We start from the raw sequence: 15,565 nt of genomic DNA on the forward strand, positions 1-15,565 counted from the left end.
TATATATATTTTAGATTATAATTTATTTTTTTACGTCACAATGCACAAACACATCTAAAATTTACTTAATGTTTATATAGATAATAGACGTTTTTTTATTATGTGGGATGCGGTAGGAAATCGAACGCGCTCCTAGAAAATTCTGTGATCCTGGTACATGAAGCATCCCATCTCTTCGCGACGTCACGACACGTAACATTGCACATAAATGACAGAGACATGTATACAATAGGAGCTATGACGTAATGAAATCTTGGTTTTGGCGTCACCGTTTACAGGGGCGGATATCAAAATAATGTTTTTGGTTAATATTTTTAGTTAGACAGAAAGTTCGCACAATTAGAGTTATATATGTGTTATAAAAGTTATGTATGTGATCCACATGTCAAACATAAAAAGATTTTATTAAAAAGATAAATAATAATTTATGTTAAAAAAAATTGATTTATATTTCTTATATGTATATCCTATCTTAATATCAATTTTATATATTCCTAACATTACAGAAATGGAGAGATTAAAATATGTAGAACAATTTTTTTTTTAGTAAAGAATGTATGAAAAATGAAGAAATTAAATTTATATCCCACAGTTTTGTGTTATTATTATTTGAAAGAATTTCTAAAAGATGTGTTGGGGTAACAATATCTTTTTCTTTTAAAAATAAATTCTGAATTAGTAAATTTTTACGATATTTCTGTCTTACTAATCTAAGGAGTCTAGAAAAGTTAAAAAAACAACATTGAAATGTTCTTCTATACATCCCTGGCATAAGTAAAGATGACGTAGATAGTGCATCAGCTTTTTTGGACAAGGTTCATGCCACAGCTATTATCCCCAAGTGAAAGTTAAAAGTGTCATTCCTCTTTACTAGTCGAGAAAATATATATTCTTATATACTCTTTATTACATTCATATGTATAATTTAACTTGAAAAAATAATTTATTATTAATTTATATGTAGATGTGTAATATATATAAGTATGTGTAATAAATATTCTTATTAATTCCGCAGACGATGGCTTATTCACTCAAATTAAATTATATTTACGTTAATAAATTTATCTGATGCAACATTGTAATTTAGTCCAAATGATTAGAAGTAGCAACATCAATACAACAATATTACAATACATATTTTGTGATTATTCATGCACATATTATGTAAAATAAAATTACACACGCACACACACATACAGTGCGTGTACAATATTTCACCTATTTTCACATTAAAGTACACTTGAAAAAATACAAATAATTTATTTATACGACACATTATTGCTTATCTCGCATGTAAGAGACATAACTGTTACATATAAGGCACTGTTACATTATGGCCGTGTTCCGATATTCACTGCCAGTACTGAAAATCTATAGTATATGTGACGTAAACTATAGATTTTCAGTACTGGCAGTGAATATCGGAACACGGCCAATATCGACGAGAAAAATTATTTTTTGGAACGTCGCGTATAAGCACTATAATGATATTTAGGAAATTTAAAAGCGTTCAAACGAGATAGACGGCCGAGTGGAATTAAAGCCACAGCGCGGCACTCACGCTAATACTCGTAATTGCCTCAAACGCGAAGCATATTTCCGGATCAAGGATGTATGGATGCGGACAAGTCGCTTACGCGCCTTATACCACGCACGAAGACTTGCTGTAAGGGATGCGACCCTGATAGAGTCGCCTTCCTATTGCTAGGATACCTATTTACATCGCGCGGAATCACATCGGAACGAAAAGGCTTTGGTGTATCTTTCCCACTAGGAAATCACAAATCCCGCACGAGCCGGAAAAACGCAGCGATTAATTTTTTAACTGCAAAAAGGCTTTCTTGAAGTAATTGTTTTACGTGTACATTTCTCTTTTTTAAATGAAAATTTCATCTAATTTCATCAAAAAATATAAAATTTCTTTTTCTCATAAAAAACAGCCGCTAAATTTTTTTTGCCATAAAATCAATCGTGCTAACTTTATTTTGCGGAGAGAACAGTTAAAATAAATTATTAATCTAATTATTAATCTTACGATAATATCTTTAATAATCCTGCATATACATTTGTATTTTTCTACAAATCAATTATAACACTTTTACGCTAATCAAAAGGAATAACTTATTCTTAGTGTTATCAGTAAAATAATTCAACATATATCAAAAACTATTGACATATATTTCTATTTTTTCTAAATTAAGGTAAATGTACCGATTGCCGGACATGTCCCTATATCTGGACATTAACATGAAAATTTATCATTATTAATCTCAAATGAATTATTTATTATAATATCAAAATTTTATTGCAAAATCTTTAATTTAAGGATATAAAAAAGTTTAGTAATTGGGACAAGTATTTTCGATGTGTTCGGATATTAGTTCATTTGCATGCTTTAAAATTTTTATTACTATTAAAATAATTTTAACACTTTTCATGTCTTTTATGCGTCAATAATAAGCTTTTATATTTTACCTTTCAATTGGTTACATAATTAAATCATCAAAAACCGTGAGTACTTATAAAAATTGAGCAAAATCGTACTAGTATCGTTACATGTCCGGCTATTGGGACGTTTACCTTACTGATTCAACAAATGCACAAAATTTTTTGTAGGTACAACAATAATATAGCTTTCAGACATATATGCAGAAATTAATAATGTTTCTATTGTAAAAAAAAATAATTGTGAGTGTTGATGAATTGTTTGTGTTGTGTCCTCATTTGTTAAAGCGTATCGTAATAACAAATAAATAGCACGTTAGAATATGAAATAAATATCTAACGTAACATATTAAAAATAGACATGTTGCAAGAAATTTTATATATCTATTATAATATTTAAAGAGCTGGAAGATACTTCTCTCAAAGACGAAATGTATCTTGCAGAAGCACGCAACAGAATAAAGTTGCGATGTTGAAAAGGAAAAAATGCGCCTGCGTGGCTCTAGTCAAGAATAGCTCTCACCCATAAATAATTTTTGCTTATTTACATAAAAAATAGACAATTCAATTTTTCTCGACATTCAATCGATTGGTTATTAACAGACCTCACTTTCTTTCAAATGATGTGAAATTATAGTATGTTTATGATCTTACAATAGCTTTTGTATGTGTGTGTATGTGTGTTTGTGATGTCGTTTTGCATTACACTAAATTACAGTAATAGAGCTAAAATTCACGCTACAAGAGAGAGAATATTCAGACGATCAATAAAAAAGGAGGGGATAAGCGTATACTCTCGCCGACTTTTTCGCAGTCATTTGTGCTCCGGACATCGTAAAGAGATGATCTCTCTCGAGACTCAGCAGTTTAAACTCAATAGATTTCTATTACTCATTATTGGCTTATGGCCTTTGCAACAATCGAACCTAACTCGATTTCAGTTTATTTTCTTGTCTAGTGTTCTGATGATGAGTATTATATTTCAGGTAAGACAATGTTTCATATTTATATATTTTCCTTTTTATTATATTTTAATATACTATCGCATAATAACTATTTACTATATCATGCACGACTTGAAAATATCTTAATTTAGACTATAATAAAGTTATTTCAGCAGCTGTATTATAATAGTATATATAATCTCTTTCTCTTTCTCTCCCTCTCTCTCTCTCTCTCTCTCTCTCTCTCTTGTAATTATGTATCGCATCTTAATTCAATCATTTTAAATACAGGTTAAATACAAAAAATCATCTGATGATATAGAATTTATAATTTATTTATTGCTTTAAAAAGATAAGTTCTTAATGCAAATTTTTAATAAGATTATTACTTGCAGTTTACAACATTCGTTACATCAAGATGTACGCCGGATTTTGTTATTAAGATTCTGTCTTCCATATGTTTTTTTAGTATTTTTGCGATAAAATGCAACTTATTTTATCTCAACATCAAAGCTGTAAGTTGATAACTTATAGCATTTGTAATTTATGAGAACTGATAGCTCACAAGTTGATCGCGTGATGGGATGACTATTTTTGTTGAATAAAATAAAAAAAAAATTTTAATGTTATGTATATACACATATGTGTGCGCATGTATACACACTACCATATATACACACGCACAAAAACTATTTACACAGTTACTGAAATGACAGGTGAAGAATTTATTGATGAAACTTCAGAATGTCTGTAACGAATTAAAAGATAAAAATGAAATTGCTATTATGAAAAAATATAGTTGCAACGCAAAACGTTACACAACTGCATTAACAAGTAAGATAAGATTTTTAGATTTTTACATGCATCTACATTTTTTGCTTCCTCATAGAGCAAGCTTTGTTTTTGTAACAAAATTTTTTTTCGAGTTTTCTATGTCACTGTGTTTAGAATGTTCCGAAAAATCATGTTCCTAAAAAATGTCTGTATGTATGTATGTATATACGTATATATGTATGTACGCAATATATTGTATAATCTCGAATTTCCGCAATTTTTGAGATATTGGGCTTAATTTTTTTACATGGATAGAGTATCATTCAAGGATGGTTGGTATTGAATTTGGTGAGAATCGATGAAAAAATTCATTTTTTATAAAATTTTGAATTTTTGGAGAAATAGCTGTATACGCTCTAACTTTCGTAAATTTTGAGATATTGGATTAAATTTTTTTACATGAAGAGAATATTATATATAAAGGATAGTTAGTATTAAATTTGGTGACGATCGGTGAAAGAGTTCATTTTTTATAAAATTTTGAATTTTTTGAGAAATATCTGTACACGCTCTTTCGCAAATTTTGAGATATCAGGTGAAATTTTTTTACATAAGGGTTCACTTTCTATAAAATTTTGAATTTTTTGAGAAATGTCTGTATACCCTCTAACTTTCGCAAATTTCGGAATATCGGCTTCCTCTATAAGGAAACCAAAATTGCGAAAATCTGCTTGCTTAAGCTTTTTGAGTAAAATACAATAATGAGGAAACAATGTAAAAGTTTCTAATTTGCACAATTTTTATTTGAGTTATAGTAATATGTAACATATAACATGAGTTATAAAAGTTTCAATGGAAAAATATTGATTCCAATAGATTATAACAATTTCTCTGCATATTTATGTTTGTGTAATTTTGTAATACATTAAAGAGTTTATTAAAACATTTGTCATATACACAAATTTATGAAGATCAATACCAAATATAATATACCAAAAATATCAGGCAGAGAAAAAGTTTTAAAGTTAAAACAGTGATAACTTATGTGATTGAAATAGATTTTGATTACGTTAGACATTTATACATTAATTGTATAAACATTATGTGTGTATGTATGAAACAATGTCTAAACTAATTAAAAAACTTCCGCGAGAAAAATTGATAGGACAATTCTATACTTAAATTTTTTTAGTATTAGGCGTTTGCAGCGTATCCGTTAGTATAGTCGCTATATTTTGGTCGAATATTTGCTTTATTATATTATCGATAAACGTAACTCAATTACGTCATCTGCCGATTACGGTGGAATACTTTATCGATCAAGAAAAGCACTTCTATTTGATTCTGATTCATATCAGTGTAGCGGTAAGCATCGGAATAACTACAATGGTAGCAATAGGAGCAATGCTTATTGCGTATTTTCAACATACCTGTGGTATGTTTAAAATTTCCAGGTAAGAAACAAACATAGAAATAATTACGGAGTTTTAAGTTTTAATAAAATTCTATTGTTATCTTGAACAAATCTAGTGTTTATGTTACGAAGGCAGAAAAAATATATATAGTTTGATAAATGTATTAATTACAGTCATCGTATTAAACGTGCAATACCTATTAATATACTAGAAAATATTGAATCAAAAAAATTGAATTTGATACTGAAAGGAATAATTAGCGCTGTAAATATTCATCGGCAAGCTATGAAGTTAGTATCTCTATTCGATGATATATATTTATATACGAATGTATAATATATAATATCTTTTAATAATGTTTTCTTGTTTTTAAAGATTATCCGAACTTATGGCATCCAAAATTGAGAAAATGTTGTTCTCTTTAATAATAGTCGGGGTGGTCTCTTTGAGTTTTAATCTCTTTCGAGTAAGTTTCGTATTAGATCTTTATATTCACTATTTTCAGAAACAATACTTAATATACTTAATAATATATTTCATGTTATTTTGTGTGTACTTTATATTCAGAAAAAGTGTATTTTTGCTCTTTTTCTCTCTCGCTCTCTTCCTCTGTCTCTTTTCTCTCTCTCTCTTTTTCTTGCTGTTATCTTTAATTTTGTAAAATATACGATTTTTAACTTTATATAGATCAATCGTAATCGTTCGCCAATTAATAAGCATTATCGTGAATAATATTTAGAGAACGTAAGAAATGCACATGCAAATTCATTACAAACACGACCCTGTATTTTAGATTTTTCAGATCGCATCATACGGAGATGATGTCAAGGGAATTTTATTTCCTCTTATATTTGTAACTTTTTGTATCTTATACATGTTTATAGCCAATTATGTTGCGCAGGATTTAACAGATCACAATAATGACTTCTTTGCTACCGTGTAAGAAACATTGATTTACACAAATTGTATGAAATCTCGCATCTTAAAAAATGTTTTATTAAATGTAGAGAGGTCAATGTTTTCGCGTAGAAATATGCGATCTATCTATATATTGCGTAGGTATGACGTTCAGTGGCACGAAGCTCCGTTACATATACAAAAACTGATATTATTTCTACTGCAAAAAGGAACCAAAGAATTTACTGTAAGTATCGGTGGACTATTTGTCGGATCGTTGAAGTGTTTTGTCACGGTAAATATAATAAATATATTATCAATATATACATATACGAGACAACATATTACAAATAAATGTTACAGCTTGTGAAAACATCGGTTTCATATTTTACTGTCATATATTCAACGCAATAATAAGGCAAGAAGAAAAATAATAGCAAGAAATTTGAAATCTAGAAAAAATTTAGTTAACTAAACCTGAATATTACAATTATATTACATTTAAAAGTCAAACGTGGTTTATTATTAATCTCATAATTTGGTCTTAAATAATCTTAAATAGTCCTAATGATTTTAAATAATCTCTCATAAGAGATCTCCAAAAATATAAATATATTTAATTAACGATATTACATAGATTTTTAATATATCATACATTTCGAATTAAATATAAAACACTGATACAAATTTATTTACTTTTACATCATTCTCAAGTTTTATTTTAACTTTTGTGATATATGTATTATCACGTTACTTTTAATGAATAATTTATATATTGTTAATGTTTGCCAAACCTTTTTTATAGCATAAATTTTTTATAATGAATGGCATATATGTAAATAAAAGATCAAAAATTGAGAAATAAAATTGTCTTTAATAAGAATCATATTACCTTTAAATATAACTTGATAATTTAAATGTCTTAAGTATGTGTAAAGCTAAAAGATACGATTATTCTTAAAGATGACACATAAAATTAGCTATTATATATGCTATTGTATATCAAATAACAGAGTTGATTAACGTTACATCGTTTTTAAGCATTTCGATTTTTTGTATATGCAATTTTTTTTTTTTATATTAATGCACGTCAAATATTATTTTCATATGTCTAGTTTATTCTTAGTGCTAGCGTCTTTGAATTTTTAAGTTTAATCTTTTTGTTGATCAAAATGACGTAAGTAATGAAAATTTATGTAAACATATAAAGTGACAGTTGGTAATTGTAATATGTCGATATTTAGTTTTTAAAATGATAACTTTCATTGCGCAGACTGCTAATTAAAAATTTAACACATATACGATGCACAATGATCTGATCACTAGTTTAAATAGTATATGAGCTTTACTAAAAAGGCCCAATGCTCTCAAGAGTGAATGACATTCGTCTCGAAGACCAAACGTACGTTAAGAGCGCCAACAATTGAATGAAACGTGTAAATTTGCGGTACAAAAAAAGCGGCGAATACGCATGCGTGACTTGCGCGCGAGTTATTCTCTTGAGTAATTTTCCCTCTTTTTTTCTTATAATAAACACTCGCCGAAATTACTCCGCTATCAAATCGATCGCATAATTGGGGACTTTATTGCGAGAAACATTGTTAAATTATGGATATTTTACTTTTACCGCGTCGTATAGTCGTGTTGGCTTGCCTTACACGAAATTATATGCAATTTGTGTTAAAATTTACACCAGAAGAGAAAAGGAATAAAATACCTGGTCGATCAATGGAAAAAGAAGGGGATGTGTGTACTTTCGTTATTATCATATGCGTCCCAGACGTCGCAAGAAAATGATCCGTCTCGAGACTCAGTATTTTAATCTGAATAGGATTCTTCTGCTCGCTGTTGGCCTATGGCCCTATCAACAATCGAACTTCACTCGTCTTCAATTTATTTTTTTGTCTACTATTTTAACTACAAGTCTTATATTTCAGGTAAAATCTAATATAATGATATTATTAATAATATGAGCTTTACTAAAAAGGCCCAATGCTCTCAAGAGTGAATGACATTCGTCTCGAAGACCAAACATACGTTAAGAGCGCGAACAATTGAATGAAACGTGTAAATTTGCGGTACAAAAAAAAGCGGCGAATCCGCATGCGCGACTTGCGCGCGAGTTATTCTCTTGAGTAATTTTCCCTCCTTTTTTCTTATAATAAACACTCGCCGAAATTACTCCGCTATTAAATCGATCGCATAATTGGGGACTTTATTGCGAGAAACATTGTTAAAATTTGTTTCATTTTTTGCGATTTTCTTCAAAACAAAGCAAATCTCTAAAGGACTTTTTGTCTTAGTTTATCGGTCCCCTACACGCTCCTAAAGTTTTGACATTTAAATTGGGGACACCCTATATATTGTTAATTAATATATATATATATATATTGTTACGATCCTGTATTATGTTTCCATGCCACGATGTTATGCCGTTCGTTGCGGTAAAAATGAAAATGATTTCTGAGACGACGTGCGAGTGTGTTTTGATCAACAATGGTAGACATATTAGAATTGAGTCAGCTGCCGAGTCGTTCGAGCGCGATAAAATCGATAAAATAACTCTTAGACAATAACTGGGTTTTAACTAACTGGGAGTGATATGACTCGATTTTATTGATTCGCGGACGTAACAATATATATATATATATTTTATCTATATTGACATTTTAATTATTTATTTACATATAATTTGTTTTTATAAATAGAATTTTCTGGCAAATATAATATTATAAAAGTTATTTAAAATAGGTTCAACAACATATAATAAAAATATTATGTATGTGTGCGCGCGCGCTTATGACTTCAAAAAAATAATTTTTTAATACAAATTTGTAAGTAAAATTACTATTTACAGTGTACACCATTTATTTCACAAAAATGTACTCCGGATTTAGTTGTCAAAGTTTTATCTTCCGCATCTATCTTCGCTTTCATTGTGATAATATATAATATGTTTTGTGTCAATATCGAAGCTGTAAGTAAATGACTTACAAAGTTGAAAGTTTACACACACACACACACACACACACACACACACACACACGAACACGTACATCAAATGGGAGAGAGACAAAAATATTTTAGTCAAATAAATTTTTGTACAAACATTTTTTTCTACATGTCACTGTTATACGTATGTATATAAAAATGGTATATAAAATTATTTAAAAAAACAGATGAAAGATTTACTGGAGCAGCTACAGCATATATATAATGAGGTGAAAGACAAAAATGAATTTGCTATCATAAACGCATATGGATACAGTGCCAAACGATGTACCGCTGCATTTACGAGTAAGATTTTTTTAGATTATCAAATACGGTCACATTTCTTTTTTAATTTGCAAAAGCTGTTCAAGTTTCAGCAGAAAATCGATTCAGGTACAATATGCAACAGTCATTCTATATATTTCACATATACATATATGATATATCAATTATGCACGTCTATCAAAACATTTGTGATACATACGTATTTGTAATGTTCGGTATTAAATAGAGATGTAAAAAAATTTTTTTTTTTCGAATAAAAACAAAGCATGTTTTTTTAATAAAAGGCATGTTAAAAAAACATGCTTTTTTTATTAAAAGAAAACAAATTTGGTTTTTTTTTATTTTTAAAAATATAACATTATTTTTTGTTATGTTTTTTTTAATATAATAAAAAAAAAGGTCTTATATTTTTAGTTTATCTTTTCCGAAATTAATTTTAATGAATTAGTGGAACCTTTGCGGCAAATTACATCAAACACGATATGATTCAACTAATCTAATTGAAAATTATCTGAATTATGTTGTACTTGGTATTACATTAATCGCAAAAATCTCATTGATTTTTTAAAATAACGTTTAAAAAAATAAATAAAAAATAATTTTAGTTTTCTTATTATATTAAAATAATAATTAAAGCACATTTTTGAAAACTACAAATGACAAATTATTAAAAATTACAAATAAAATTATAAATACAATATTATAGATACAAAAACTGTGTGTGTTTTTATATCTATAATAAAGACAATTCCTTCACATTAAATTTTGATTTGTTTTTGGAGAATAATTAAAAATAATAATTACATAACTACATAGCCAATTGGATTGCGATCTACATTTAATGGTGGTTAACTTAAATCTATCATCTAAAAGATTAAAAATAAAGAAAAATTAACACTTATAATAATTAAAATATCAAAATGTTATTACCTAAAAAAAGGCTTATTCTTTTTTCAAAAAGACCGTATATTTCTATAGTAACAAGTATACTTTTATCAAATAAAATTGTAGAAATGGTTTAAATGTGCAATCAATTACACAATATAACAAGCTGAAAATTATACAAATTAGAAATTTGCACATTTCTTCCTCATCATTTTATTTTGCTCACAAAGCTGAAGCTCCTTAAAGCAACCGGGTTTTTTAATTTTGGCTTCCTCATAGAGAAAGATATCTCAAAATTTGCGAAAGTTAAAGCGTGTAGATATAGACATTTTCCAAAAAATTCAAAATTTTATAAAAAATGAACTCTTTCAATGATTTCACCAAATTCAATACCAATCATCCTTTAATGGAAAAAAATGTTGGACCAAGTGCATTGCTTTAGAAAGGAACTATTTTGAAAAGGACTGTATATCAGATAACGAATCGGTTCAACGTTTTTTCCATTGCAGGAAGCAGTCTTGAAAATCATTATCCGTGAAACTGTTTAGAGCACGCATCATCCATTCCATCTCCGCTCGTGACCCTCAATGACGATCCTTCATGTCTTTCTTGATTTTGGGGAATAGAAAAAAGTCAAGGAGGCCCGATCTGACTTCCTCCGATTTTTTTCTATTCTCCAAGATCAAGGAAGACATGAACGATCGTCATTGAGGGTTACGAGCGAAGGTGGAATATTTGAGGCATGTTCTAAACAGCCTCACGGAGAATGATTTTGAAGACTGCTTCCTGTAATAGAAAAAACATCGCACGAAGTGCATTGCTTTAGGAAGGGACTATTTTAAAAGGGACCGTGTATTAAATAACGAATAAGTGTGTTCTGTAATTGTAATAAACATTTTCTACGAACTTACCCAGACAGCACAAAACGTCCTCAGGATCATCCTGAATATGTCCAGGATGGTTCAGGATATTTGTAGGATGTTTTAACCCAGTAAACGCTAGATATTCCTGAAATATTCCATTCGTATTCCAAAAGTTCCGTATATACCGAAATAGTAGATAAATGTTCACAGAACGTTCAAATAATCGTGAAATATTCAGAATATTCTATGAACACTACTTGTATGAGCAATAAGGAATATTCAGTGTACATTTTGATATATGTATGGAACATACACAAAATATTCCATAGAATATTAATGGAACCCTCTTGGATCAATCTTATCGGACATTAGTGAAAACCGACGTACGCACACATTTCATTACCTGCGCGCGCAGCGACTACGTCTGTGATTGGCTGACTCTTGCGTTCACGCATGCGTAAGCCCATATTGCATGCATATCAGGAACTGATTGACTGAGCATGTGCATGTGAGAGGAATTGGTGCCGATATTGCCGGTATTATTTGCGTTTCGTATTCAGTGTCTGGGTCGTACAATTAAGAAAAAGAAGAAGAGTCTTAACTACAGGGCGAGACGGATGTCTCGTGGCATCTTTTGTATACTGAACGCAGCCATTACGTGACTATTATAATAATAGATATTATTTCAAACTTTTCTAAACAAATTTTTTTATTTGGAATATTTTTTTATTTTATTTTTATTTGTATATGCAATTTGTATAATGAAGCACGTCAAATATCATTTTCATATGTATAATTTATTCGAAGACATGCTATCGTGAATAATTTATTCAAAGACATGCTATCTCTGAATTTTTGAACTTAAGTCTTTTGTTGATGAAAGTGACGTAAGTAATAAAGAATGATGTAAACATACAAAGTAATAATTGGTAATTGTAACATATCGATATTTAGCTTTTAGAATGATATCTTTCATTGCGTCAATTATTAATTAAAAGTTTAACAGATATATCATGCACAAAGATCTGATTACTAGTTTAAATAGTAGGAGCTTTACCATAAAGACCCGATGCTCTCAAGAGTGAAAGACATTCGTCTCGAAGACCAAACGTACGTCATGAGCGCGGACAATAGAATGAAAGGTGTAAATCTACGATACAAATGAAGTTGCGAATACGCATGCGCGACTTTCGCGCAAGAAATTCTCTTTATAAATATATTTTCTCCTATTTTCTTAAATAACACCCTGAAATTACTCCGCTATCAAATATCGATCGCATGATTAGGGACTTCATTGCGAGAAACATTGTTAAACTGTGTATATTCTACTTTTGCCGCGTTCTATAGTTGTATCGGTGCTTTGTGAATTACACGAAATTACATGCAATTTGTGTTAAAATTTACACCAGAAGAAAAAAGGAATAAAATAACTTGTCGATCAATGGAAAAAGAAGGGGATGTGTGTACTTTCGTTACTTCACTATCATATGCATTCCAGACGTCGAAAGAAAATGATCCGTTTCGAGACTCAGTATTTTAATCTGAATAGGATTCTTCTGCTCACTATTGGCCTATGGCCTTATAAACAATCAAACCTCACTCGACTTCAATTCATTTTCTTGTCTACTATTTTAACGACAAGTCTTATATTTCAGGTAAGCTCTAATATAATGATATTATTAATATATAAGAAATTAAAAGCATGCATAAAAGCAGTCTTATATTACATATATAATTACAAATATAAATAAAAATTAAATTGAAACAATAAAGGACTTTACAAATGTATCGTACGAAGAGGTGAGGAAAAACAATTAAAGTTTATCACTTAGCTTCTTACTTACATCAGATTATGTTTAAAAGTTTTCCAATAGCTCATAATAATGTTTTGAATAGCTTCAAATTGGTAAAAGAACTTTTGGAGAGATTTATATTAATAGTAACTTTAGTCTAATTTCATTAGACGTCATTTTTCTTTTTACAAATATATCTATTGAAATGACGATGGATAGTGTTTTGGATAAATGGAATTATATTTTCAATAATTGTAAGATCTCAAAATTTTTCCTAGCAGTTAAATTTATTTTAAATTCAACTTTCTTTACATTTAATGATGTTATTTACCAACAAACTTTTGGTACATCCATGGGCTCCCCTCTGTCTTCCATCGTTGCGGGCATTGTACTGCAAGATTGAGAGAAAAATGCACTTGAGACATTAAGATCACCTCCCCCCCTTCCTTCCTTTTTACTTTGGATATGTGGATGATATTGCTTGTTGTTTCGTTCTCTTTGATCGATTATACATTGAATATTTTTAACTTATTTATTTCTAAGTTACGATTCACATTGGAAATAGGAACAAACAATAGATTAAATTTTCTGGATATCACTATGATTTTAAATAAAAATATAATATATGATTGGTTTCACAAAAAACTTTAAAAAAGTAGATTCTTAATGCAAATTTTTAATAAAATTATTACTTACAGTTTACAACATTCATTACATCAAGATGTACGCTGGACTTTGTTGTCAAGATTTTGTCTTCCATATCTTTTTGTAGTACTTTCACAATAAAATACAATTTATTTTATCTCAATATCGAAGCTGTAAGTTGATAGCTTATAGAATTTGAAATTTATGAGAACTGATAGCTCATAAGTTGAGAGTAGCTTGATCGTGTAATGGGATGACCATTCTTGTTGAATAAAATAAAAAAAAAATTTTTTTTAATATTATGTATATACACACTCGCGCGCACATACACACACCCCGATACATATACCGAAAATCATATACATAAAGTTATTGAAATGGCAGGTGAAAGATTTATTGATGCAACTTCAGAATATATGTAACGAATTAAAAGATGAAAATGAAATCGCTATTATGAAAGAATATAATTGCAATGCAAAACGTTACACAACTGCATTTACAAGTAAGATAATATTTTTACATTTTTACATGTACCTACATTTTTTTATTTGACACATAAATTATAAAAGTTTCAATGGAAAAATATTGATTATAACAATTTCTCTACATATTTATGACTACGTTTACACGTCACCCCTAATCGGGTTTAATAACATTCGTAGTTCAAAAACTGGCCAATCACAGTCATTCCATTCTTCAGAGGAATAGCTGTGATTGGTCAGTTTCACAACTACGGATGTTATTAAACCCGATTAAGGGTGCCGTGTAACAGAGCTCTATGTTTGTGTAATGCATCACAAGAGTTTATTAAAACATTTGTCATACACGCAAATATATGAAGATCAATATTGAATATAATATACCAAAAATATCAAATAAAAAAAAATTATAAAATTACAACAGTTATAACTTATGTGATTGAAACAGATTATAATTGCGTTAGAAATTTATACATTAAATTTAATTGTATAAATATTATGTGTGTATGCGTGATATAACAACCAAAGCAATTAAAAAATTTTGCAAGAAAGATTAATATGACAATTCCATATTAAATCCATTTAAACATTCTTTTAGTACTAGGCGTTTGCAGCATATTCGCTATTATAGTCGCTATATTTTGGTCGAATATCTGCTCTAATATGTTATCGAAAAACGTAACTCAATCACGCCGCCTGCCGATTATGATGGAATACTTTATCGATCAAGACAAATATTTTTATTTGATTCTGATTCACATCTGTGTAGCGGCATGCATCGGAACAATTGTAATGGTAGCAATAGGAGCAATGCTTATTGCGTATTTTCAATATACATGTGGTATGTTTAAAATTTCCAGGTAAGAAACAAATTTAGAAATAATTACGAAGTTTCGAATTTTAAACAAAATTCTATTGTTATCTTGAATAAATCTAGCGTTTATGTTACGAAGGCAGAAAAAAGATACAGTTTGATAAGTATATTAATTGCAGTCATCGTATTAAACATGCAATATCTATCAATACATTAGGAAATATTCAATCAAAAAAAATAATTTTAATACTTAAAGGAATAATTAGTGCCGTAAATATTCATCGGCAAGCTATAAAGTTAGTATCTTTATTCGACGATATATATACATATATATA

General features: G+C 29.0%; 2 protein-coding genes across 2 annotated transcripts in view; both read left to right on the forward strand.

Moving 5' to 3' along the window:
* Positions 1–2,950: 2,950 nt before the first annotated feature.
* LOC115244798 lies at positions 2,951–6,845 on the forward strand. The gene is made up of 8 exons (XM_029822740.1): positions 2,951–3,431; positions 3,785–3,904; positions 4,106–4,223; positions 5,356–5,617; positions 5,752–5,868; positions 5,954–6,044; positions 6,372–6,517; positions 6,638–6,845. Exons 1-8 carry the CDS (start codon positions 3,135–3,137, stop codon positions 6,843–6,845), a joined length of 1,359 nt encoding a protein of 452 aa, XP_029678600.1. The 5' UTR covers positions 2,951–3,134.
* A 1,391-nt stretch (positions 6,846–8,236) lies between these two features.
* LOC115244786 overlaps positions 8,237–15,565 on the forward strand; it is a 10,049-nt gene continuing 2,720 nt past the window's right edge. The window contains exons 1-5 of the mRNA XM_029822725.1: positions 8,237–8,412; positions 9,333–9,452; positions 9,655–9,772; positions 15,015–15,276; positions 15,410–15,526. Coding sequence (XP_029678585.1) covers positions 8,245–8,412; positions 9,333–9,452; positions 9,655–9,772; positions 15,015–15,276; positions 15,410–15,526 — 785 coding nt within the window. The 5' untranslated portion in view covers positions 8,237–8,244. The remainder of the gene's footprint in view (positions 8,413–9,332; positions 9,453–9,654; positions 9,773–15,014; positions 15,277–15,409; positions 15,527–15,565) is intronic.

This window comes from Formica exsecta, unplaced genomic scaffold (assembly GCF_003651465.1).
Source record: "Formica exsecta isolate Colony F162 unplaced genomic scaffold, ASM365146v1 scaffold87, whole genome shotgun sequence".
Lineage (NCBI taxonomy): Eukaryota > Metazoa > Arthropoda > Insecta > Hymenoptera > Formicidae > Formica > Formica exsecta.

Coding starts and splice junctions, on each gene's coding strand:
- LOC115244798 (XM_029822740.1), top strand. CDS start 3,135: ATGTCGTTTTGCATTACACTAAATTACAGTAATAGAGCTAAAATTCAC. Junction 5,869..5,953: donor ATTCATCGGCAAGCTATGAA/GTTAGTATCTCT, acceptor TTGTTTTTAAAG/ATTATCCGAACTTATGGCAT. Junction 6,518..6,637: donor AATGACTTCTTTGCTACCGT/GTAAGAAACATT, acceptor TATATTGCGTAG/GTATGACGTTCAGTGGCACG.